The sequence below is a fragment of the Protopterus annectens genome, chromosome 10.part0 (genome assembly GCF_019279795.1).
Source record: "Protopterus annectens isolate FY-2018-M chromosome 10.part0, PAN1.0, whole genome shotgun sequence".
In the NCBI taxonomy this organism is placed as follows: domain Eukaryota; kingdom Metazoa; phylum Chordata; order Ceratodontiformes; family Protopteridae; genus Protopterus; species Protopterus annectens.
The window spans coordinates 620,765,951-620,793,731 of record NC_056744.1 but is presented as its reverse complement, the minus strand read 5'-3'; the positions used below and the strand labels follow the sequence as shown (position 1 = coordinate 620,793,731).

Here is a 27,781-nt window from a genome sequence, read left to right as displayed (position 1 = left end):
AATTAATGGACATGCTGCACCTCAGAAAATCCAAATCCCATCGAGCTACGTGCTCGAGAGACTTGAACCTCAGCACTGAAATAAATAGGACATGCTGGAGGGACAGATTCATAACCCAGAGGCTCCCTTCACTTTGGAATAAAATCCCAGTCCAGGTTAGGCAGAGTCCCTCATTGACTCTCTTCAAGAGGAATCTTGATGAGTGGAAGGGGGATCGTAGGTTTACCCCGGGTATCACTTCTGTGTCACTGTTAGACAGAGGCACAGTATACTAACCTCGAAAAAGGGCATAGCAAAATTAATTTAAAATGGGTGGCGAAAGCCAAACACACTCTGGCTAGGCTTATAAATGCCCTAGGGCAGATAGCCTAGTATGAACCTATGAACCTATAAATGGCTCCTAATTTACTAAATGTCACTGATAATCTCCTTTTGCACAAATTTCACTCACTGTGTTCACACCCTCCCAAATGAGTTCTGTACTCGCAGTCCAAAAATAGCATGCACGGAAATATATTTCAAGACAATCAGACTGGTGTGTAGACATAAAGCTACACACATAAATTAGTAAGAGTACCACTTAAATTATGTTTGTTTTGCATGAGGCACTCTCTGGGTTTGATTAATGTGGAAATAACAAGACTTTGTGATGAGAAAAACTTGATGTCTGATGGTTGTCATATTACGTGTTTCACAAGGGATGCAAACTAATAGACATGAGACTGTAGACAAAGAATGGCCATATGAAATGTCACATCCAGCTAAGCTGCCATTTGTGTCTTCAATAGAACATGGAGAGTCATTATCACCATGGAATGCACCATAAAGAATACTAAACAACTACAGTCATAAAAAGCTTTGTAGTGTGCAACCCATTTCAGTAAAAGGAGGAAGTGACACACAGTGCTAAGAAGCCCAAATGACAAATTATTGCCATTCCATGTTGCAGCAGCAGCAGTGGTGGAGGATGCCTGCTGTCTGAACAATCATAAAAAGACAGCACTCTAGAATGAGCAAGCACCACATCTTCTAGAACTGGGCATGCAGGCAAGGGCTACACATGTGATTAGAGCTCTCAAAGTATATCCCAACCAGGTTTGCCAGATTTCCAGCCCCCGAGGTAGGGACAAAAAAAAAAAAAAAGGTGGTCTCTCACGGAAAGTGAAGACCAAAAAAGGTCTTTAATGCAGAACACAGTTCCACATTAAAGAACTGAGCTCACTCAGTAGCTCTGCACTAAACACGGAGCTTCTCGTGTTTAATGCATTGCAGTTCTGCATTCAACACAATTAGCTCCGTGTTTAGCGATTTTTGATTGGCCAGTATACCAGCATATGGGCCAATCAAAATCACGGAGCTTCTCGTGTTTAATGCAGAACACAAGAAGCTCCGTGTTTAGCAATTTTTGATTGGCCCGTATGCCAGGTATATGGGCCAATCAAAAAAAAAAAAAAACAAAGCGGAGGCTGGCTGGGATTTAAACCAGCAGGGCGGGACTCGGGATCAGGCTGCTGATCTCGGGACATTCCCGCCCAAATAGGGACGTCTGGCAACCCTTATCCCAACACAGGTCTAAAAGATGCAGGACGTCTACTGCCAAGTGTTGTGGTAGCAGAAATCAGATTTGTGAGGCTCTACCTGCTTTTACCGTAATCATCAGTTTCACCCTCACTCACTTTTGCTTAAGACTCTTTGGAAAAGATATAATGGAAAGAAGATATAAAGGAATCTTTGACTCTTGACAAATCATACCTTTTTAATTAATTCCAGGTCCTTGACTCAAGTAATCAAATTCAGTAAAGGTTTACATTTAGGAGAAATGCAAAAATTCCCGGTAGTGGAACCCATCTTCAATTGCCGAAGATATATAGTGATTGACAGTTTAAACTCACACAGATTGGATTGTGTACTGCCATTTCAAATTTGAGAGACATTGTTTGCCAAAGCTTTTGGGTCATATTCAGGAACTCATTACAAGACTCCTCTTGGTCTCTCTGAAAAGAAAACACCAAATACATTCTTTTTTGTTTGGTTACTTAATGGGAGACACATGCTTTCTAACTAAATTAGCTGACCTTTGACACTATTCCAGAAGGCTTACAAAGCACACTGTAATCCTGCAGTTTCTAAGACAAGGACGTGAACAAGGACAATGAACACCTTTTAAGGAGAAGAGAAAAAGAGAAGGAAAAGCTTCATAAGATGACAGGGGCTCATACCCCCCCCCCCCCCCCAACAGTCCCTGGAGAGTCGGTACACACTGATGAGCAGAACTGGTAGAACAGGAGACAATTCTCTGATGAGCTTCCACACCATAGGATAAAAAAGTCTGGCAGTTATAGCCTCCATTTACATACTCTGTAACTCAGCACAAGTCACTTGACCAGAGAATACCTTGGAGCAACTGGAAAATTGGGCTAGGCTTCTTAATGAACTCTTGACCTGCATGCCTAGTAGCTACCTAAGAAACTAGGAGCCTATAAAAGTCCCTCTAAAGAGCAAGCAAATATAACTGTTGAACAGAAGTTGAAGCTACATAAAAGGAAAAGCTGTTTATGAGAAGATGGAAAGTAGCCTTCGTTAAGAAGGGGATTGTCTAACTAGCTAAGACTGAGACACTATTCTGCCTCTCATCAAAAGCCAGAGGCAGGACTGCTCTAGCAGTGAAGATGATACACGGACCACATATCTGGACATTCACAGCGAGTGTTCTCAGTAGCCCTGCATCTAGGGCATCTGCAGTACTCTTCTTCTTTCCAGAAGATCAGTCTGGAAGATTACCACTACCAGATAACGCACCATAGTCAAGAAGAATGGAACCCGCCTGAACAAAAGTAGGAGGTTTCCCCAAGCCCCCAACTATTCTTTGATGGCTGCACCAAAAATTGGTTTGACTCAGGAACCAAGGGCCCACAAATCAAAAGGAGCTAAGTAAGTTATTCTTTCCCTAAGAGAAAGGATCATTCATGACGTGGCCCATGGGTGTGATCCCACAACTATTCAAGGCCAAAAGTGAGCACTGCCTCATGTCTCCCCAGCAGAACCAAGGACAATACAACTCTATTCCTGAACTGCAGCATGGCATACAAGTGCTAAAAATGGAAATTTCCAAACATGGACATGACCCTCTTGAAAAAAAAACTCCTGAGATGACCTCTGCCTCTCTGGGAAGCAAAGGGGATGTGGAGTCTCAAACGATAAGCAGGTTGTTTTCCAACTCACTTCATACTCTGGCACCTAAACCTGACCCAAGCCTCAAAGGATGCCACACCTGTGCGTCTTTAGAAGAACTGAGTGTGTCAGTCCTGACAGATTCAAAAGGGGACCATGGGATATGCTCTGCTAATGGAAAATGTGGCAGTATGTCTTTTAATGGACAGAAGTTCCTACTTCCCTGTAACTACATTACTAGTTAGTCTGTATTGTTTGCCAATAGCTAAAAGATGTACAGTAGTTATAAAATTCTTCTCCTAACATACATGTTGTCTCTTTATGGTTTGGGCCACTCCTAAATTAAATAATTGCTGCTGCATTACCAGCCATCCAGGTCTCACAAGACATAATTATTTCCCTCTTCATTCTCTCTGCCTCTGGAATTCTCCATCACATCACACAATTTATTCCAGTTGCTAAACTGTTCCAAATATCCCTCAAATTTTATTAATTTCAGAAAAGCATTTATCCATCTAACTCATTTTAAAGTACAAGTTCACTGACATTTCAAGTTACAAATCATTTGCTCCCCCAGGGTGGAGGCCAATGGAGCACCTTTCCCAAGTCTCAAAGGCCCCAGAGAGACAGAGGGCTACAGCAGAACTGAGTGCCCAAGTAAGGGGCATTCCCCATCTGCAAAAATCTAAATATGGGATTGACAGGGGCAGCTGCATCGGGTGTAAACTGTGTGGGAACACAATCAGCAGTTGCAGATGGTGTAAGAGTGCAGTAACCACATTCATTTAAGAATGCCAATACTGCATTTGCAGTTATATCTGAAGTGTTGAAGCACTCAGTGTGTCTTAGTTTAATTGTAGCAAGTTGCTTATTACAGTTGCACAGCAGAACTTTTTTGTCTGTTGAACAGATGGGAGTACTGTATTGATATCACTGTTTGTGGACACAGCTGAAGTGGTGTACAGCAAGCTACTTGTAATTGCTACAGATTTTTTTGGTCTTCAGAAAACATGAAAAGAGCAGCGTCCCCCCCCAAATATGTCCCAGGAGGACATTCCTTCTATCTTTCTTCCAAGATTGAGAAATACATCCAATGTCCACAAAGTAATTAAATGCTAGAACTTTATTGATAACACTAAGCACTGAAATATAAACTGTACCAATTTCCAAAAAGGAAGTGGTGCAGTCATGGGACCAGCCTGCTTATCTTTGTGGATAAGTTGCATCATGGCATATGTTGTCACATGTTGCATTCAACACCAGCCATCAGAAGTTCCAGAAAAAAAAGATGCAGACTGTTGAGATGACTGTGGGAGAGAACAGACCCAGCAATCACAGAATGTCCTTGGTGTTACATCATCTCAATTCTGTAGAAGGGAATCTACTTATTTCTGGAAAAAATATTGCAGTCCATAGCAAATCAGACAGGAATCACAGCAATGTTTTCCAGAATCTGCAGCATCTATCATTGCTATGTTAATGGTAGAAATCATAAATCAGTAATAGAAGACGTCTCTTCCCATCAGGAAGACAATGGTACAAGACAGAACTTTCAATAACAGCTAAGTATACAGTTGACAGAGACTGTTATATTATATTTTAGAAGAAAGGCATGAAAAGTATCAGGAGTAGAGAGTTAGGGAAGAATATTCTTTCAGAAAATATCTGTAGGTTTCTTTTTCCAAAGAGCATCCCATGCAACTCATGATTAAAAGGGAAGCAGCTTTTGATAGTTTTTTCAATAATGTCAGTCCATTTAGTTTAGAGTATGGTGAATTTATTGGCATCCATGTCTCAAATGCATAATAAGCAGGTTATGATTGATGATCTGCTCATAATCCTCTGATTATAAACATAGCTATCTCAGGCATATTACATACAAACTTTGTAAGACATTGTATCACTCCTACAGACCTTTGTAATCTGCTTGTCTTCTGACCTTGGTATCTGCACAACAGCTTTGAATTTTTTTTTCTGGGTTATGTTTTGATCCTCTGCCATTAGAATATGACCCATATATTGCAGTCTTCTCTCTCTGAATGTGTATTTATTGTTATGTAACTTAAAATTAAGCAAAAAACACAAGGGGAGGTAATTGTACACTTTAATTGTAGAACTTGAAAATATGTTGTCCTGATTTACTTGGCACTTGTATTGGCCTCTTTTTTGTTCCTCTTGTGTCTGACCCATCACTGCTAGATTCTAAGTTATATTTGCAGCACTTTCAAAGCATTCAATTTCCCAAGCAACAGCTCTTTTGCATAACCATCTGGTGCTAATGAAACAAGAAATGGAAGGGAATCTGTTCCTTCCTGATCGTGTATTAAATGTCAAAAAACACCGGACTCAGAAGTGCCAACAAATTTATTACTCAAACAAAGCTTTTGGGTATATTCCCTTCATCAGTGTTAAAGTATAACATAAAAACAATCAACTACTTAAATAGTAATTTAAAATCAAATTACAAGACACAGCCACCAATGAAATTCAAGCACCAATTAATTAATATACAAATTAACGCATCAATAAATAAAAACATTTAAAAATCAAAATAAAATAAGTATAATAAAATGCATATTCATTTTATGCACATCTGTTTTTGCTTTAAAATTGTTTTTTCCTAACCTTTAGACCTAGTTTCCGATCAACTTGCAAGTGCAATATCTAATTGCAATCACTCACTTCCATCTTATTAAGATCACTTCCTATTGGATTTTTAAATAACAATTCAACTACTCTAAAAGTGAAAGTATGCCCTGAACCACATTCCATAATATGTTTAGCAACAGAATTACTGGTACACAGGTTTGAAGCTTTCTTTATCCAGTTTTATGTGCTAAAGACTGATTCTAGTACTGAGAAAAACTTAAAATGTGGCATTCATGAGAACAATTCAACTATAAGCAATGGAGTAATCGCTTTCCATTAATCACTTTACTAAGATATTGTGATGAATACAAATGTGAACCTTTATCTTTCTTCACAACACTGGCCATACTATTCACCCTTTCTGTTGGCTAAAGTTGCTTGTTAAGCACATCCAGTTATTCCATATGCTTTAGTTTCTATTCGGCTTTACTTCTGAGTACTGCACTTACTTTGCTAGAAGCATGCATCACTGGAACTTCATCAAATTGTATCTGCATGTGATGTTCTCCAGGCAGTATTCCTAAACTTTTGAATACATCATGCAGACCGTGACTGTTACAGTTCTACGCATTATCTGAAATGCATCTGTCACAGTATGAGTGACTATTTGTGCAGACTTTTTTCACTCTGATTTCTTTTTGCCATTCCTAGTTTCCTACATACAGTGTGACTCAAAATATTAGGAAAATTCACTTAAGTGCTGTTATCTAGAAAAATAATTAACATTTTTATTATTGTATACACCAGCTGGCAGTTTCTGCCCTAATGGTTTTACTTTGTTGCCAGAACAGGCTAACAATATGCATACAGCTTGCAATTAACTGTACCGTGACATGAAACTTCAGGAATGCCAAATAAACTGTGGAACATGTAAAACTTAAACTCAAACAAAAAGGTATTTTTTTGGAATATGCATACAGCTTTCAAATACCAAACACACTCAAAGTTTTAATAAATAAAGAATAAATAAATAATTTTAAAATAGTAGTTGACAAGATATCCCATTCTGTATTTAATTTAAAGTTCACATTTTTATCTCTAATTCTTTGCATTTCTTTTGAACAGTTCTGCCTTGCACACATGCCTTGCTGTCTCCTGATGCTTTTAAAGATTTTAAGAAACAGGGCTGGATTCATTAACGCCTACACTAAGTGTACATACAACACAAGCATAACTCCCACCTTATTACTGCAAATTTTAGTTTTCCTACTGGTTTTCCTGGAACCTTAAATATCGAAGGGGATTCATAAAGGTTACCACAATGTGTAGACTAACTGTACACTTAGTCTAATATTTCTGAGTGAACAGACACCACAAAACTGTGGTAGGTATTACAGATCGTTTACACTGGCCCATTGAATATTTTTACTTCTAAAGTATGAAAAACAAGTTTGTTTTCATATTTTTGTTCAACACCAAGCAGTTTTTTCACACAACTATTGCATACTTCAGAAAGATGTCCTTTTCTAGCATGTATTTTGCAAGCTTAAGAGTCTACTGCAAACTTGAATTTCCACTCTTCAGTGTTTTTTCTTTCTTTGTTACAGTGCCTTGCCTCATGGCTCTCTCTCTCATATTTATTACTTTCACAGGGCATCCTGTCTTTAAGTTATATTTTTGCCTTATTATTTCTCTCATATTTATCTTAGACACATTATTTTCATCAGATAATTCTAACTGTACACAAGTAATTTAATTTGCTCTGTACCACACATGTATGACTGCTGCCTTTCTTTACAGCCTGCCTCTTGTTTCATCATTTCTTATAGCACACATTAGTCTTATTTCTTATTAAATAATTATTATGCAGGTCACCAAGCATAGAAGATTATGCAGGTCACCAAGCATACAGTCTCCATTCTACTGGCTGGTAACATTTGCATCTATAGTCTCTGTAGGACTCTGTGCTCTTGTAAACAACAAATGACTAATATGTGGCAAATTCTTTGTGAGCTAACAGTAATTACCATACTTTGCTCTAAGTGCTGTGAGTTTGTCTCTTTCTGCATCAAGGAAAGTAAACCATCAAAATAACTGTCTTATTCTCAAGTAAAATGCAGGAATGTTCCCAATAAACTTCTTTACAACTAATCCACTTGCAGTGAGAATTAAACCAAATTTCTGGTTTCAAAGCTTTCGGTGCTCCCAAGGTTTCCGTCCTACAGCATAAGGTATTCGTCCCGCCACCAGAAAAGATGCCAAGTCTATCGTTTTCACTTTCTCGTGCATCTCGTTAATGTTTCCTACCATTTTCCCTGTTGGCTGGAGGGGGGGGTATATCTTCTGGTTCTGCAAGGTGCTGACTCTCTAAGGGCATGGAAAGGAATCATTTCTGTATAAAATTTGGGGTGTTTCATTTCTGCTTTAGTTTTGTGAGGGGCCGATCCTCTAGAGGACAGACATACCATAAGCGATACCTAAGCAAGAGAGGAAAATGTTAAGATGGCTTCTTCTAGTAGGATAAGGATGCCTGCTCAAATCCTTAGGACTAGAACTGTAGTCCTCAGAAATGCAGAACTACAAGTGCAAATGAGGAAGGGGTATATGTATTAAGTCCAGCACTGGGATATCTTTAAATACTCCCTTATTCTGAGGTACAGCAGTCTTGGAGTTACTATATAAATTGCAGGAATGTGAAGAACACAGCTCCATTGTTGGGGGGTGGGGTACAGAGGGATGAATTCCCTCTACAAAACTCCTGAAAGGCATAGCAGGAAGTTTTGTAGTTCATTACTTTTCTGTTAGATTTCACAGTTTGTTTTCTGAAAACATCATATCTCACACTGCCAGGTCTCGTACATCTGACAGGCAGCTGTAGAACAAAAATGTGTCAACTTTAAATGTAAATCATCTAAACTTCCACACTCGTAAAGCTAGGGGGTGAGTGCATAGATCCTTGAGTAAGATAACTAGAAATTTAAGTGGTAAAGTGAGGCAAATCACACTGAATGGAGAAAGATGGTCATAGCCTATGCAGATAAAGATCACACAACAGAGCAGGGGGGGGGTAACAAAACGTGCCACATTGCTAACTGCAGAACAGTGCCTGGAGAGAGGGGAAGAGTGTTTTATTTACTTTTAATGCAGACGTATTACTCATAACTTAACAATAGCTCTGTAGGCGACAAAGCTGCAACATGAAAGACTATGTCATGTTGCTGATGGGGAGCAGGGCTTTTTTAAGACAAGAATGAGGCTTCTAGGGTTTTGAAGAAATAACTGAGACATTGGTAGAGAGGAGGTTTGCTGAGATATATTTTAGAAATAGATGTTATCAAAATTTAATGTTTCCCACAGTGGGACTGTGGAACTATGTTGACGTTTTTCTTACTTGAAGGTGGGGCAATTCTATCTGTATAAAACAACTTGCCTACACAAACAAAATCTGCAATTATACAACATGATGTTGTTCACATTGTTCTGACAGTGCAGAAAAGTCACCATAGCCTATAATATTATTTCCTTTCTGTTTGTTCCACTGCAGGTTTCATTTTGTGATAGCTAATGGTAATGTGTTGGAAATCTTACTAAGAGTATTACAGTTTTGTATAGCTCAATATATTACTCTGTCTCCCCGCTGTATGTGGTATGGTTTATGGAAAATATCAATATAATTATTTATAAAAATAAAAAAATCAAGTATTCTCTTCTGTATACATATCACAAAAATAGGTAGATTAAAAAATTACCTCAGTTTAGCTTTTAATTAAAAGTGATAGTACTCGCTCATATTTAAGCAAGGCTTGCCTTGGTAAATCAGCAGAAAATAAAGACACTATTAGGAAATGTCCTAGGGCAGGAATGCCTTACCTACAGCTTTGCAGTTCTTGGTTACCGGGTCCATTTCAAAGCCCTCATAGCATTCACACTTGTAGTCGCCTTTGTAGTTCACGCAGATCTGACTGCAAGCGTCTGGATTCTCACATTCATCTATGTCTGAAAGGCAACATTTGAAATCCATCAATAAACAACAATAAACATCAATGACAGAACGCTGCAACAAGGAAAGAGAATCACTGCTCTGTACTAGCAAAGACAAACACTGCATGTAAATTACCTCCACACGTTTTCTTGTCTAGAAGCTCGTATCCAGGAGGGCAGTCACATTCATAGCCAAGCATCAAGTCTCTGCATATGTGAGAACAACCTCCATTGTTGTTCAGACACTCATTAAGGCCTGCATAGAAATGAAAAAAAGAAAGAAAAGAATAAAAGGAAAAAGGTTTAAAGAAAACTTAAAACTGGCTGTGTATATAAATTATCTTGTGGTTCACTGACATGTCACTCAAGAGTAGAAGAGAGTACAGCTAATATCTAGCAAAATGACATGGAGAAAACATTTTCCATACAAGCAAAAGTAAAACATTAAAAAAAGATACAAACTGCTAAATCTACTTCAACTTGTTGCATATCCAGAGATCACATCAGAAGATAAATGCAAAGTTACTTTCTTCTCATTCTAGGATTTAGCTATTTATTTATTTTTATTTGCAGTTTGTTAATTGGTAAGTCCATTGGGCCGATGTAAGCCCAATTTCAGTGGGGGCCCAGGGAAAAGAGGTCCATAGTACAGTATTTATTTACTTAACATTTGTTAACCGGGAAAGTTCGACTTGGAACAAAGCCAATTTTCAGCGGAGGCCCGGGGAGAAATGCTCCAGACGCATATCTTTGTAACATGGGAATAAACCGGAGGACCTGGAGGAAACCCACACGAACAGAGGAAGGACATGCAGACTCCACACAGAAGGCACCCCAGCCGAGAATCGAACCAGAGAACCTCTTGCTGTGAGGCGACAACGCTACCACTGCGCCATCCAGTAATTTCAAAATCTACAATAAAAGCTCAAATATGGCATTTTCAATATTTATAATGATAAAACAAAACAAAAGTTTCATATAATACACAATATGTAAGAAGACGAAATGAATGGTTAACCTGGAAATATGCAATCAGTATTGTAGAGAAAAGTAAATATGAAGAGGAGGAGGAGGTCTTAGATTAGTCTTCAGATAGGAAGGGGTGTAATGTATCAGGTGGGGTGAGAGCAGGGCTATGCCTGTGAATATGAAATTTCTACTACATCTGCCAAGACACACTAATCCTTTTAAGAGAAAAATGCTTTTGGGCATTACTTAATGCCACCTTCTAGCATTATAATGATTTAAATTAATCCTAAACTTCTCATTTTATGAAAGAACCTTCTAATACTATATTAATACATACAGTAGATATAAAAAGTGTACACACCCCTGTTAAAATGACAGGTTTTTGTGATATAAAAAATGAGACCACAGCAAATCATTTCAAAACTTTTCCCACCATTAATGTGACGTATAACCTGTACAATTCAATTGAAAAACAAATATAAAAAACAAAAAATGTACAATAAGCTGATTGCATAAGTGTGTACACCCTTAAACTAATACTTTGTTGAAGCACCTTTTGATTTAATTACAGCATTCAGTCTTCTTGGGTACACACCTCCCATCAATTAAAGAGACTCTGATTAACCCCAAATAAAGTTCAGTTGTCCTAGTAGGTTTTTCCTGATATTTACTCAGTTGCCTGCTACAGCAAAAGCCATGGTTCACAGACAGCTTGCAAAGCATCAAAGGGATCTCATTGTTGAAAGGTATCAGTCAGGAGAAGGATACAAAAAAATATCCACACCACTGGATATACCATGGAACACAGTGAAGACAGTTATCAAAAAGTGGAGAAAATATGGGACAACAGTGATGTTGCAAAGAACTGGATGCCCTCCAAAAGTGATGAAAAGACAAGACGAAAACTGGTCAGGAAGGCAGCCAAGAGACCTACAAGCAACACTGAAGGAGCTGCAGGAATTTCTGGCAATTACTGGTTGTGTACTACATGTGACAACAATCTCCTGTATTCTTCATATGTCTGGACTATAGGGTAGGGTTGCAAGACAGAAGCCTTTTCTTACACAGAAAAACATCCAGACCCAGCTAAAATTTGCAAAACAATACATCAAGTCTCCCAAAAACATGTGGGAAAATGTGTATTGGTCTGATGAGACCAAGGTTGAACTTTTTGGCCACAATTCCAAAAGGTATGTCTGGCATAAAAACAACAATTCGCATCACCAAATTAACACCATCCCCATGGTGAAGCATGGTGGTGGCAGTCTCATGCTTTGGGGTTGCTTTTCTTCAGCTGGAACTGGGGCTTTAGTCAAGGTGGAGGGAATTATGAACAGTTCCAAATACCAGTCACTTTTGGCCCAAAACCTTCAGGGGTCTGCTAGAAAGCTGTAGATGAAGAGAAATTTCACCTTTCAATACGACAATAACTCCAAGCATACATCCAAATCAACAAAAGAATGGCTTCACCAGATGAAAATTAGTTTTGGAATGGCCTAGCCACAGCCCAGACCTAAATCTAATAGAAAATCTGTGGGGTGACCTGAAGACGGCTGTACACAAGAGATGACCTCGCAATCTGACAGATTTGGAGTGCTTTTGCAAAGAGGAGTGGGCAAATATTGCCAAGTCAAGATGTGCCATGCTGATAGACTGCTACCCAAGAAGACTGAATGCTGTAATTAAATCAAAAGATGCTTCAACAAAGTATTAGTTTAAGAGTGTGCACACATGCAACCAGCTTATTGTACATTTTTTATTTTTTCCCCTAACAGATTTGTTTTTCAATTAAATTGTACAGGTTATAGGTCACATTAAAGGTGGGAAAAGTTTTGAAATGATTTATTGTGGTTCATGTTTTTATATCACAAAAACCTGGCACTTTAACAGGGGTGTGTACACTTTTTATATCCATTGTAACTATCAAAACACCCTTCCACAAAAGGCCAACTTTTTCCACCTACATTATACAAAATAGTGTGCTTTGGCTTTTAATATTACAATTGTTGTTTGAAGGTTATACAGAAATGATGCTGTTATCTGAGCTATTTCCACCATCTGTAAACTATACAGAGACACAGACTGAAGAATCGGAAACAGCATTTCAAATGAGACCTCGCACATCAGTCATGGTCAGTCTAACGCACAGGTGCTCAGACTCTGTTGACGTGAGCTTCTCTCTCTCTCGCAAATGAAAGAAAAGGTTTTCAGCCTCTCCCAACTACCAAAAGTACTTTGGGCCTTCTCTACCAAAAAAGACTGTCCCAGACATGCACACCCACTCTTGAACAAACCAAGATTTGCCTTGGTACAGTATTCTTGTAATAATGACATGCAGTCAGATAATGATAAGACTTATTATCCTTTTGAAATTAGTTTAATCCTTAGCCTGACCCCATTTAAAAATATCACATAGCATTTAATACTTTATGTGTATAACATTTTTATACTGCCTTTGGCATTCAATGAAACAGATCTAGGCCTCTCCAGGGAGGCTAACCTCACCATATCCGTTTAACCATGGCATTAACATCTCATTTCTCCTGCTTAAGTCACTTTCTGTGCACCCATCATTTACTGTTGTCCTAATAACACCAACACAATGAGCCCAATTCCAAAAGACTTGTTCTCATTTTAAGTAACTTACTGTGATGTAAGCCTGCCCAGATTCCAAAGGACTTCTTCTTGGTGCAACTGACTTGCTTCAGTGAAAGGCCCATTTAAAAACCAGGTGTACATGGAGGACCAGATTCCAAAAGCCCTGTTCTCAGCATAACTGAATTACTCACATATAATACACAGGAATATATCACTTACACTGAGAGCAAGTCTTCTGGAATCTGGTCTGATGAGTGTCTTATGACATTACATGTCCTGATCATTTATTATGTTCTAACAATCAGAATCTCTGTTTTGCAACATAACATCTTTCCCTGGGCTGTTCCACCTTAATTACATATGGCCACATTTTAACAATGAATCCCAACTAATACATTGACCATCTTTCCTTCATTTTATATTATTTTTTTATATAGAAATAGCATCTGCATTTTTTTTTAAATGTTGCTATTCACAGAATGGATTTTCTTCTCCCTTTACTGCACTGCCATATGAAACCTAATTAGTTTAAATGTCTGGGCTTCAATATTTAGTTATTTATGTATTTATGTCTTTACTTATTTATTTATCATTTGTTTGCCAGGATTGTCCAACTGGACAAGTGTCCATTTTCAGCAGAGTCCTGGGGAGAAACACTCCACAAGTTTACACAGAGAAGAACAATTTACAAAAGAGACATTACAGAGTAGTAGCACACAGATTGTAGACTTTACAGCCGTTAGTATGCAATAAGAGCATATTCCCCCTTTTGGTTGAAATTACGAGTGTACTGAATATACAATGAGAGTAGATGAGAACCTGGTAGAGCATTGCAAGATATTTCACAACTGAATAAGAGTATATAAATATTTAAGTTTCCATATATACATTCAACCAAATATACATGTAAGAGCATACACACATATATATATATATATATATATATATATATATATATATATATATATATATACACACACACATGTACATACACTCATATATAGGTTATTGCTCACACATGGATAGGTATAGTTAGAAGGTGGTGTTTGTGTTGTCCAGGACAGATGGGGTGTAGAAATAGTGAGTGGACAAGGCTTCAGGGGGGTCAATTACAGTTGCATAGATGGTTGGTGAAGAGCTATGTTTTCAGTAGGCTTTTGAAGGAGGGTGTGGAGTTTTGTAGTCTGAGGTCAGGGGGAAGGATGTTCCATATTTTTGCTATTTTTTGGCAAACAGTGATTTCCCGGAGTTGTTTTTGCTTGTGATGGTTTTGATTAAGGCTTTGTTGGATGACCGAAATTGTCTATTTGAATTGTAGAAGTTCAGCATGCCAGTCAGGTCAAGGGTTTCCTCAGAATAGTACAGAATTAGATGAGCTAGGCTGAGCTGATGGTGCCGTAATAGGTTCAGAAATTCAAGCCAGTGCAAGGCTTGTAGGGAAAGGCAGTGGTGGGATCGTGATTTGGCACTGCTAGCGAATCTAGCCATTTTGCAGTAACAGTTGGAAAGTTTATTAAGGTCAGTTTTGTAAAGATTAGTTAGACTTGGGGATGCATAAAGTAGAGGAGATAGGAGGGTTCTGGCTATTGCAATTTAAGATTCAGTGGTTAGATAACTTTTGCAACAATAGAGGGAACCTAGCTTTTTGTGGACTTTAGTGATGGTTGTTGATATGTGCTTTGTGAATTTGAGTTGCTGGTCAATGGCAACTCCTAGGAGTTTAGTCTCAGTGACAGGGGTGGTTTGGGTTTTGCTGGCGGAGAGTATAGAGAAGGTACAGTTGCTCATTTTAGTAGAGTGGAATAGCATTAGTTGTGTTTTCTTGGGATTTAGTATGAGTTGTGAGTTGTTAAGACAGTTCTCTATTTCAGAGAAGACTTCTTGGGCTTTTTGTTGGAGAAGATGGATGTTGGGTGGCGAGCATATGAGAGTTGTGTTGTCAGTGTATTGGACTATGTCAGCTTTAGAGGTAGTTGAATGGAGTTGGTTTGTGAAGATATTAAAAAGAAGGGATCCTAGGATTGATCCTTGCGGCACTCCTAAGGAAGTTGGGAGTCGGGATAGAGAGTTATGCCATTTGACGGATTGTTGGCGGTTATCTAAATAGCTTATAAACCAGAGTAGTGTGGGGTTGTTGATATTGGTGTTTTCCTTGCAACACTTGTAATGTTTTCTCTTTAAAAAGGAAAACAGTAAGGTGGGACTGGAAATTTTAAACACAGCTGTTCAATACTGCCATTCCCAGTGGAAGTCAGTATGGATTAAAATTACCTTCACAAGTTACTTTCTGTAATACAGCTATTATTTTTCTATATACTTTCTGTAAACGTTAAACGTATTTAGCATTTATAGAACATATATGAAAACCAGAAATACATATCAGAAAGTCAAAGTCAAACAGGATACCAATCATGCACGGGAAGATATTACAGATGTTGTTCTACAAGTTTGAATGGAAGGACACTACACTTGGGCATCACAGGCAAAGCTGTCTAGGGCAATTTACAGTAATCTACGTGCAAAACCAGACTCTGACATTTTCCTGGATATTTCTTCTTCTTCAGATACACTGGTATTATTGAATGCACTGAATATTTATATATACATATGAAGAGAATTTGCACATATGATAATATCATTAATAAGTCATTATGGTGCCCCTATAAAGGAGAGAAAGGCAACACATGCAAACTTCTGACTAGGACTTGAAAAGACAGGAAATGTAGTCGTGCTGCTAAGTGAATTACAAACTGCAGAAAAGTAATGAGCAACACACATACATTTGAGTTCAGGGTACAGTGCTTTATACTGTAGCTTAAATGTTTAAAATTGTCTTACATATGTGGTTATATTCCAGCTTACATTTCTATGCTGGTACAGCCTTTGTTATCAAATGTGTGGACATCTCAGTATTGTTTTTGCCACCAGTGGCCAGCAGGCATCTCAAATGAACAAAAGGACTGGTAAATGGTACTCTTACTGTGGCTGCAGACATACATATCCTTTAAGTACAAGTAGCATCAGTTTTGCAGTACTCTTCACTGCTACTAACAACAGTGCATATCGAGCTTGTCATAGAATAACACTGAGATACAAAGGGTGAAATTAGAAACAATTAATAATCTCAGATGATAAACAAAGCCCCTTGTAGCTGCTTGCATGTCAGTTCTATCTGGCTGTACAACAGAACTGTGAGAATGTAGAATCATACACTATATGGCCATATGTTCCTTTAGCTATAACTACTTTCATAGCAAAGTGTGGTGGAGTAGAATTTATGTTTTGCCAAACTACATGGAAGGAAGAAACCTCTACAAAGAGACTTCCAGGAAGATATTATCCCTAAAGGAAAGAATGCATCCTGATGGGGGGAGCAGCCAGAACAATGAAGACAATGTCACACTGTGCAGGTGAGACAAGCAGTTCTGTTTCTATTTAAGACGTATACTCCTCTGTAAAGTTTTCTTCAGGTCCACAAGAACATTATACAATAGAGAATGACTTGGTTAACTTAGCTAATTGGGAACTATATACCCATAAGTCTAACCAGCCTTATCTGCAAAGCCATGGAATGAATCATCATGGACCTTATCAACAAGGACATATCTGAACTTCAAATTCTTGACCCAACCTAGTTTGACTTTGATAAGGGTAGATCATGCTTACTGAACCCGGTGGATGTCTTTGAGAATGTCAACAAAGCCCTTCATAAAGGCAAAACAGTACATACTGCCTATCTTGACTTAACCAAGGCTTTTGACACAATTCCCTACTCGGGTATCATTGAGAAACTCTTCCAGCTGGGGACTAACCCATACATCACTAGATGAGCAACCAACTGGCTCACTGACAGAACACATTCTGTCAAAATTGTGGATTCCACCTCTGCCAGTAGACCAGTTACCAGTGGTGTACCACAAGGATCTGTGCTGGGTCCTCTACTGTTTGGAATCTATTTTTTGGAAGTCCAGGCAAAAGTAGATGGCCTATGGCTTATCAATTTTGCTACTGATTGCAAACTGGGTGCAATCACGGAGTACCAAAATGATGTTAACATATTACAAAAGGGTCTATATTATATCCTCGAAGAGGTGTTCTATCGAACGCCTCTTCATCGACCCTTAAAATGCAAAATCACAAAACAGCGAACGTTCACATCAGCGATTTCTTTCCCTGGGAAAGAAATCACTTAGCCATCGCTGTTAGTTTGCCATTTTCCCCATTACAGTGTGATCTTGGAGTTGGTATATTTAGTTAGGAGGGGTGTGGGGGGGCACACACCCCCACATTGGGGGGTCTGGGGGCGAAGCCCCCCACTTTGTAATGTTTGTAGTGATGTGTTTTTCTTTTTAGGGTAATCAATTTCTTTCCCAGGGAAAGAAATCGCTGATGTGAACATTCGCTGTTTTGTGATTTTGCGGTTTAAGGGTCGATGAAGAGACGTTCGATGGAACGCCTCTTCGAGGATATAATACACACCCATTACAAAAGGGGCTAACACAGACAAATGATTGGTGCCAAATCAACGGACTAAAACTAAAAGCAAAAAAGTGCATTATTATCCCCTTTGGCAAAGAGGAAGCTCCTGCAAATTACAATATTGACAGCACCCTCCCCCAAGCACAAACCCAGTAGTGTGAGATTTGGGAAAACAGGTTGATAGCAATCTAAACTTCGATCATCATGTGTCTACAGTAGTAAGGAAACCTTTCATGTTGCACATCTCATAAGTAAAAACATTGCATCCAAGACTAAAGATGCTATAAATCCTCTGTACTCGGCCCTCATCAGACCACTAAAAGAGTACAATGCTCCCTTTTGCATACACCACCCCAGACACCTGCAGCAGCTGGAGAGACCATAGAGGTTTCTCACCAAGAAAATTCAGGGCCCCCAAAACATAACCTACATGGAAAGGCTGAAAGCCGTGTCACTGTACTCTATATCCTACAGGCTGCTGAGAGGCGACTTGTGCCTGGCCTACAGAGCAGCCTCTGACCCTGCCCTAATGGAAATGCTGCACATCCGGAAATCAAATGGGACAAGAGTCACTCGCTCCAGGGATCTCAACCTGGCCTGTGACATTAACAGAACATGCTGGATGAGACAGATATATCTCCCACACATTGTGGCTCCTCCAGAATAAACTCCCAATTCACATGAAGCAGAGCTCCTCAATAACCCTATTCAAAAGTACCTACACAATTGGATGGGAGACCGTAAAATCATCCTGGGGGTGGCACCTATGTTCCTCATAGACAGGGGCAGGAGGTGCTGATCATAGACTCACTCTGCGAATAACGACCATCTAACAAAGGTCACTTAGGGAACATGGCCATAACAAGGTAATGCTTGTAAAGGCCCTTGGGCCAGTAGCCTAGTAACCTCCTATGAACCTATAAGCAGTGCCATATATATATATATATATATATATATATATATATATATATATATATATATACACACACACACACACACGCAGACACACAACTGAAAATTTCCATATAACACTACCTTTGAAATTTCCACATTACTTGCCCAAAGAACAACTAATTTGTGCACTAAGGGGCACCCCCACATGGGTTTGGTCTTAGATAGTCCTGACTGTAGCCTATATTCTTACAGTAACCAAGTTAGTCAACTCTAAAACCCTCTTGTACAACAAGAAATAAGGATCTCACTTTCCTGCTACCTCTGCAGCCAGTCAGATGGATATGGGCATCATGAGGCAATGCAGCAATTGTCTCATGTTTACTGACAACCACTTAAATCTTAAACACATTGAGATGGTGTGTGAGAGATGTAATTATATTAGGTTACTGGAGACAAGACTCTCGCATACAAGCACTTACAGGTTCATGGGTAATTAGGCTAGCTGCCTTTGTGGGACATTTTAAGCCTAGCCAATTTCCCTTTTGGTGCTAAAATTAACCTATCCCATTTTGTTAGATATTAGCCTTACCCTCCCCATGGTCGATAAATTTATATTACCCCTAATGAGAACAACTGGGTTCATACCATAGATAATTTGTGGGACCCATGCATGCATACCTCTCAACTGTACAGATTTTCGCAGTATGTCCATATTTTTGCCTCATATGTTTGGTTCTATTTTTCAAAAAGTTGTGTTTTTTCTGACAAATTAGTGGCAAATCATTAAAGACTGAAGTTAGAAAATAATGACATATATTTGAATTTCAGACTTCAAACCCTTCAGAAAAATTATGCTAATGCAAAAACAGTTATTCTACCAACTTTCTAAGTTTGTAACAGCCTTTGTCCCACTTTTATTTATGGGTTTGTCCGGATTTCTTGCTCTAAGAGGTTGAGAGGTATGCATGCATGGGATACAGTATTTAGGGGCTACCTCTGTCTATTAGTAGTACACAGGGCAGTCCTGGGGTAAATTTTCTGTTTTCCATCCATAAATCTAAACTGCGCTTGAATACAGACAGGGATGAACTTTGTTTGATGTGGATGGGAAGTCTGTTCCAGAGCGGCGGTATCCTCTGCAAGATATACCTATTCCTCCACACCATTCTTCTGATTTTGCAGAAAAGGTTTAGATCCCTAAACAGGATATTTCTGATGGCATTAGGCTTGCTGATGTGCAGTAAATCTATCTGTATTGGGTCGCAGGATCATCTGTATGCCAGACACAGGTCACCTCTTAGCAGTCTGTAGTATACAGAGTACAGTGACAGGACTTTGGGTCGGTCCATATAGGACATGTTGTTCAAGCCTTGAATCATTTTAGTAAGGCATCTCTGTGGGCATTCCAGTTATTGCATGTGTGTGGACAGATGCATGTCAAAGGAAGCAGCATTATACTCAATACCTGGCCTAATGAGGGATGACATCCCTCAATCTATACGCAATCCCTTTCTTTATAAGCTATGCAATACGGAAGAATATAGCATTGAAAAAACACTGATGCAAAAGTGTTTGTACTTTGTTACAATAAAATTCCTTTACATGTTCCCCAGTCCTGTTTTTAATTTTTGACACTTATAGTAACAAACAGGCTGCCAGTAACATACACACTGTACTCACCTCACATAGAACGCACCAGACACATAGGTCCGCATATGCTGAGTCTCTTAAATGTAATCTCCCAAAACCACAAAGACATACCAGACATTGAACAGACAAAAAATATCCTCAGCAACCTCAAGTGCATTTCACAAAATCAACAACCAGCACGACACATACAGCCACATTCCACAGTGTTTCAGCTTGTAAATCAATAAGGCACACTAACATACAAACCAATAATCTGGTCACAGGAATTTCCATTGTGAGACACACAGATGTTCCACTCAACATGATAAGTAAGGAGACAGGGTCATTGTCATTTATCTGTCATGGGCCAGGATCAGTCAGATGCACTTTTGTCATTGAACCACAAGTACCAATATGACTCAGACATATCCCAAGTGGGCATAAATGACCTGAAACATACCTCCCTAGAATACATGAAGATAGATATGATGGAGCACTCAGACAAAGTGTCCCAGGCCAGTATAAGCATAACACTGAGCAGCATTCAACCTTTTCCAATGATAATGCCACAACAGAAACAAAAAATAATTTACTTTAAGAATTGGCCTAGGGTACAGTGGCATTTGAAGGCAGTACAATATTTATAAGCCTAGGAGGATATGGTCAATAGACCATGTTGCTTTTCCTGAAAGATCTGTACCAATACCCTCAGGGATTTTGAATATTAATTAAAACTTTGTCCACCCCCATACTGCCTTTTTAAGCATTGCCAACTAGATAAACCTACAGACATACCTAAACCAGCTCAGGAAAATCTGAAGGTGTTATTGCTCAATGCCAGAAGTCTAAACAAGAAACTCCACTCCCTGTAAGCTGTCGTCACCCTGGAGAATGTAAATGTCTGTGCAATTACTGAGACATGGTATACAGCCATGGAGAGCACCCCAACTGTGCATGGTCACTTCCACACTTTTAGACAAACTACTGTACAGGGAGGGATGCCATAAGGCATAACAACGTACCCAACACTCTAGTCATAGGTGACTCTATAGTCAGGCACACTGATGTTCCACTCACTAGACTAAACAAGAAGAAAGTTACTGTCAGCTGCCTGTCAGGTGCCAGGATCCACCACATAACACATGCACTCAGGTCACTCCACAATAAGTACAAATATGACACTGTCATTGTCCATGTTGGTGTGAATGACCTGAGACGTACCTCCCTGGACTACATGAAAAGAGACATGGAGGAGCTCTCCGATCTTGTATCCCAGGCAGGTATGACCCTAAACCTGAGTAGCATCCTGCCATCACCCAGAATGATACCACAGTACAAGGACAAAATGATTGACTTCAACAATTGGCTAAGCTTCTGGTGTCATTCTAAAGGGATCCAGTATTTGTCTGCCTGGTACGACATGATTGACAGTCCACGATGCTTTGCCAGAGATGGCCAGCACCTGTTGCCCTTAGGATTCCGGAGACTGGCTAAGGCTCTTGCCACCCCTATAGTGCCTTTTTTAGGCAAGGTTCAAATGACAAAATTCACCACCGTAACAGGTTCAAGCAAGCAAAATCTGAGGGTAATGCTACTCAATGCTAGAAGTCTAAACCTCAAAATACACTCACTCGAGGCACTTCTTAAAATGGAGAACATTGACATCTGTGCAGTGACAGAGACCTGGTTCAAAGCTCCAGAGAGCACCCCTACATTACCAGGCTTCAATTCATACCACACCTTTCGGCCACCTAACTCAGAAAGAAGCACTAAAGGTGGAGGCGTGTCCATATTCATTAAGGATATCCACACCTCCGGGCTAGTTGCACAGCATAATGCAACGAGATTATCCAAGTGCAACTAACTCTGGGCAAGACCGCAATCCAAATTGTAGCTTGCTACAGACCCCCCACCATGCCGCAGGATTCACACTCCTCATTTCTTGATATACTGGAAAGTATTAGGGTACAACCCAACACCCTAATAATGGGCGATTTCAACTACTCCACCATTAACTGGGAAAACTGCTCATGTACCAACTCTTTTGCTCAACGTTTTCTAGAATTCATAAATTCCAATGCCTTGGATCAACTTATTCACACCCCCACCAGGGGAAGCAATATCCTAGACCAGGTCATTACCAACATGGGAAACCGGTGTTCCACACCAGAGGTCAATTCCTCGTTGGTCAGATCCGACCACAAGCTAATCAGCCTAGACATCAACATCCCACCCCCACCCCCAATTAGGGAAACCATCGTAAAAAACTTCTCCAAAGCCAACTTCACACTTCTTAAGACAGAAGTGGCAAACTTCATGACACCCATGCAGACGGACAATAGAGGTATGACTGACGAATCCTACACAAATGCACTTTATAAGCACTTACACGAGTGCATGGATCATGCTATCCCTAACAAAACCAAGATGTTATCCTCCAAAAAAAGGAAGCCAATCTGGTGGTCCTCTGCCATAAATAAACTCTACAACAGAAGAAAGAAACTGTTGCAAAAAAGAGTAAAATCCCATGACTGGAGGAACTCTCTGGTCAACCTCAGTAAGAAGCTGAGATCCCTCATAAAATCCTCCAAAGCTAGTTACGAAAACAAAATTGCCACTGACTCTAAAGACAACCACAAAGCATTCTATAGCTATGTCAAGAATCTAAATGGGAACACTCAGATCTGCTCTGAGTTACAGCACAATGGCACTAAATATACAGAACCAACCGATATTGCCAACATCCTAGCAGATAGGTTCAGTGCTAACTTTACCCCCCTCTCATCCCCTAGAGGGCCCATTTCTATACCGGAAGAATGCAAAGTTCCTATAATCACGGCTGCACAGGTAAAAAACACACTCTCCAAAGCCAAGAACACAGCATCCATGGGACCTGACAATATCCCAGGCTGCGTTCTACGAACTACAGAATGAACTGGCACCCTACCTAAGTACCATATTCAATCATCGCCTCACCTCAGGCTTTGTACCCACTGAATGGCGCACCACGAAGGTTATCCCACTCCACAAAGGGGGAGCCACGATGGACCCCGGGAACTACTGCCCCATTAGCCTGACGAGCCTGGTCTGCAAGGCCATGGAACATATCATCATGGAACTCATAAACAAAGACATTGGTAGTCTCCAAACTCTGGACCCTATCCAGTTTGGATTTGTAAAAGGCAGATCATGTCTCCTAAACCTGATTGACTTCTTTGAAGCAGTCACCAAAGCCATAGATGAGGGTAAAATGGTTCACACAGCTTATCTAGATCTCACCAAGGCTTTCAACACCATCCCCCACTCTGGAATTATAGATAAGTTCACTAAACTAGGTATAAATCCCTATGTCACAAGATGGGTTGCCAACTGGCTCACGGACAGAACACACACTGTGAAAGTAGCGGATTCCAAATCCGACATCAGACCAGTGACAAGTGGAGTACCACAGGGTTCAGTCCTGGGTCCTTTCCTGTTTGGTATCTACTTCTCTGAAGTGCAGGCCAACACAGAAGGTCTTTGGCTAACAAAGTTTGCAGATGACTGCAAACTAGGAGCCATAATCAAAGCTCCTAACGATGTGGACAAACTACAAAAGGGCCTCACTGAGACAGATACCTGGTGTCAAAGCCATGGCCTGAAGCTCAATGCCAAAAAGTGTATTGTCATCCCTTTGGTAAAACTCTGTACCCATGAACTACCACATAGCTGGTAGTCTATTAATGCCGAAAATGTGATAAGAGACCTTGGGACACAGGTGGACAGTAGTCTCTCCTTTGATAATCACATCACCACAGTGGTCAGGAAATCCTTCTATGTGGCTCATCTCATCACAAAAGGATTCTCATCCAGAAAAAAAGAGGTAATTGTTCCCCTCTACTCATCACTCATTAGACCCATTATAGAGTACAACACCCCTTTTGGTATGTACCTCACAAGACATCTACAACAACTGGAAAGACCACAGAAATACCTCACAAAGAGGATTACTGGCCTCAAACAGATACCCTATGCAGACCGTCTCAAAAAACTACAGCTTTACTCCATCGCATATCGCCTACTCAGGGGTGATCTCTGCCTAACATACAAAGCTATGTCAAACCCAGAGCTGTTGGACATGCTCCACTTAAAGAAATCCCAATCCCTCCGAGCTACACGCTTCTAGGGACCTAAACCTTGTCACCACAATAAACAGAACATGCTGGAGGGGTAGATTCCTGTCCCAGAGACTTCCCATACTCTGGAACAGACTACCTATCTATGTCAAACAGAGCTCCTCATTAGCACTCTTCAAGAAAAATCTTGATGACTGGATGGGAAATGGGAAATTCACCCCGGGGATCACTTCTGGGGCTCTGCTCAACAGGGGCACAGGAAAATAATTTTCTTGGGTGGCGAAAGCCAGGGTACATTTTTTGGCTAGGCTTGTATGGGCCCTAGGGCCAATAGCCTAGTACCTACCTATGAACATATGAACCTATGGATAAAAGATGCACGTGTCTCTGTTTACACTAAAAACAAACATCCCCAAGGCTGGCCTGATACTATAATGCGCTTGAGCTCCTCCGTGTCAAAATGTCCTTATTCTAATTCCTAAAAGTCCCAAGGTTAGCTTGTGTCCTTCCCTTTATTTCAAAGGAAACAGCTAACTTGACTAGTGGGGCATTACACAAGGGAGGATATAATGTTACCCCATGTTTGTGAAGACCAGGTCAAGGATTTTTCTGCCCTTAGTGGGTATGCAGACAAACTAGTCCTACGCGTTTGCATTTACAAAGTCCAGGAATCTTTAGACCTGCATGTTAGTGGGCTGTGTATGGTTCTCGGTTTATACTAAGGTAATTAAAGTTGCCCATGAGTATGGTGTCATGTTGACTAGGGAGCTTCTCCAGCAAATTTAAAAATGTATTATGTTTTTTCTGGGTCACAGGGGGACCTATGTCTTGCAAAGATATGACATGGGACTCTGTCTAGGACAAACTTACTACTACTGACACCTGGCAAAATTTTAAGCCTTTTAAAACCTGAAAACACCACTGCCTATACAGGACTGTTCACAGAAAACCAGTATATTCATATAACAGATCCATAGAAAGAACTGAATCCACCCAAATAAAGCACAGGATCAACTCAAAAAAAAAACACAAGCTGCCCTGGTGAATCCCAACTTTGATAGGTTGTATAACAAAAAGAAGAAATTCATGGCAAAAATATGGAGAGGCAATGCCCAGTTTAGTATAAAATCCATCATCAAACTAAATAATCAACTCAGGGGGCGAATAAAGTCCACCAATGCCAAATTTGAGGTTAAAATTATCCTCCCAAGCCAAGGACAATCATAGAGCTTTCTTCAGCTATGTCTGTAATCTCAAAGGCAATATACAAAGTAATGTACCAAATTAATTGTGAATGATGCCACATATATGAAGCCAGAAGATATAGCAAACCTCCTTGCTGACAAATGTAGATCAAATTTTACACCCTCTCTCCACCTGATGTTCCTCAGAAAATAACTACAACCATAACTCCCTCAACTATCATTAGACAGCAGGTACTCAAGGTGTTCTCGAAGGGCTAGAACACTGCATCAGTGACTCCAAATAATATTACAGAATCCCTCCTTAACAGCATGAAACACAAACTATTGGGGCTCCTAAAACACTATTTAACCACAGCCTCCAAAGCAGGCTTTGTACCAAACAGATGGAGGACTGCAACTGCTATCCTGCTGCATAAGGGCAGGCCATCCACATACGCAGGCAATTATCAACTCATAACCCCGACTAGCCTGGTATGCAAAGTTATGGACAGAGTAATCATGGACAACTCTAAATGACATCATTGGTAGCCTACAAACATTGGACCCAAATCAGTTCAGGTATGAAAAGGGCAGGTCTTGCCTAGTCAACCTGGTAGAATTCTTCGAGAAGATCGCCAAAGCAATGGACAAGGGCAAATGGTGCATACTGCCTACCTTCATCTGACCAAGGTATATGACACAATACCCCACTAAGGAATTTGGGAAAGCTCATTAAACTAGGTTTAAACCCTTAAATAATCCCACTGGATAGCCAGCAGACTTACACACAGGACCCAAGAAGGGGAGTTTTCCTCCATAGAAAGGCCAGTTACTAGTTGGGTACCTCAGGGCTCACTGTTGGGGCTGCTCCTCTTTGGAATCTATTTCTTTGAGGTCAAAGTCAATATCAAGGGCCTCTGGCTGACCAAGACTGCAGATAACTGAATTCTCCCCAAGACACAAATATCCTCCAAGAAGACCCGATACAGGCTAATAACTTATGCCAAAGTCATGGTCTAAAATTCAGTGCCAAAAAGTGAATCACAATATCTTTTGGAAAAATGGCCACCCCAGCAAACTATAATCTGTAGTCAGGGATATAGGAACTCATGTAGGTAGCAATTTAGTTCCACAACATATAGGGGTATGGCATCCAAATCCAAGCATGCCATTCTCAAAAGACCAATCATTAATGCCCCTTCAGTATACATCTGACCAGGCGTACGCAACAACTGTTGTGTCCTGAGAGATTCCTCACAAAAAACTACATGGTGTGGAAAACAAATCCTCCATGGGCCACTTCAAAGCCTTGTCTTTATATTTGATCTCTTAGATGCTGTTGAGACGTGACTTATGCCTGGCAAACAAAGTATCCTCTGATCCAGCTCTAATGAACCCATTGCACATTTGTACAGAAAGTAGCATCAGGAACACCTGATACAGGGACCAAAACATTGCTTATAATATAAATAAGACATGCTGGACAGGTACGTATCTTGTGGTGCCACTTTCTACGGAACAGGCTTCTCATCCATGTGAAGCAGAGTTCATCCCTGTACTTATTCAAGCAAAACTTGGATCAATGGATAGGGAGCCATAAATATACCCCTGGTCTGGCACCTATGTCTCTATGACAGAGAAGAAGCTTGTAAATGTGCTTGGCACCAATTCAAAAGTATACATGACCCCAAAAAACCCTTATGAACCAATACCTATCAAATTTTACTGTGAAGCATGGCTAGGCTTAAAAGGGCCCCTTGGATCAACAGCCTAGCCTAGTATATTACTATGATTTGTTAAATGATACGACATCCCAGGGATGACCTTATATAAGCTGGCACCCCATGGTGCACTCACCCCCCCACTAGTCACCCCATCCTGGCCCACTCACACTATGCAAATTCTTTTTAATTCCTTTTATACAGTTTGTCTTACTTTTCAATTTTTTCCTGCAGTTATTCATTTGTTCATTTATTCATTCAACGTGTTCTATCTAAGCAATACTATACAATGATAACTGTGAAAATAAATGTATTAATCCATGGAGGTCTGGGGTTCATGTTTTTTTAGGTGCTCTGAGATGCATTTTAGAATTTTTTAAACAACCTTTTTGCCCAGTGATTCCTAGAACAAAAAATATGATGAAAGAAATACTCCTCAACTTTTTTTTCC

General features: G+C 39.9%; 1 protein-coding gene across 1 annotated transcript in view; it reads right to left on the bottom strand.

Moving 5' to 3' along the window:
* The window catches only part of LRP8 (LDL receptor related protein 8), a 1,993,970-nt gene that overhangs the window by 337,769 nt on the left and 1,628,420 nt on the right, over positions 1-27,781 (bottom strand). Inside the window, exons 8-9 of the mRNA XM_044085444.1 lie at positions 9,878-9,997; positions 9,631-9,756 (exon numbers count right to left, since the gene is read on the bottom strand). Coding sequence (XP_043941379.1) covers positions 9,631-9,756; positions 9,878-9,997 — 246 coding nt within the window. The remainder of the gene's footprint in view (positions 1-9,630; positions 9,757-9,877; positions 9,998-27,781) is intronic.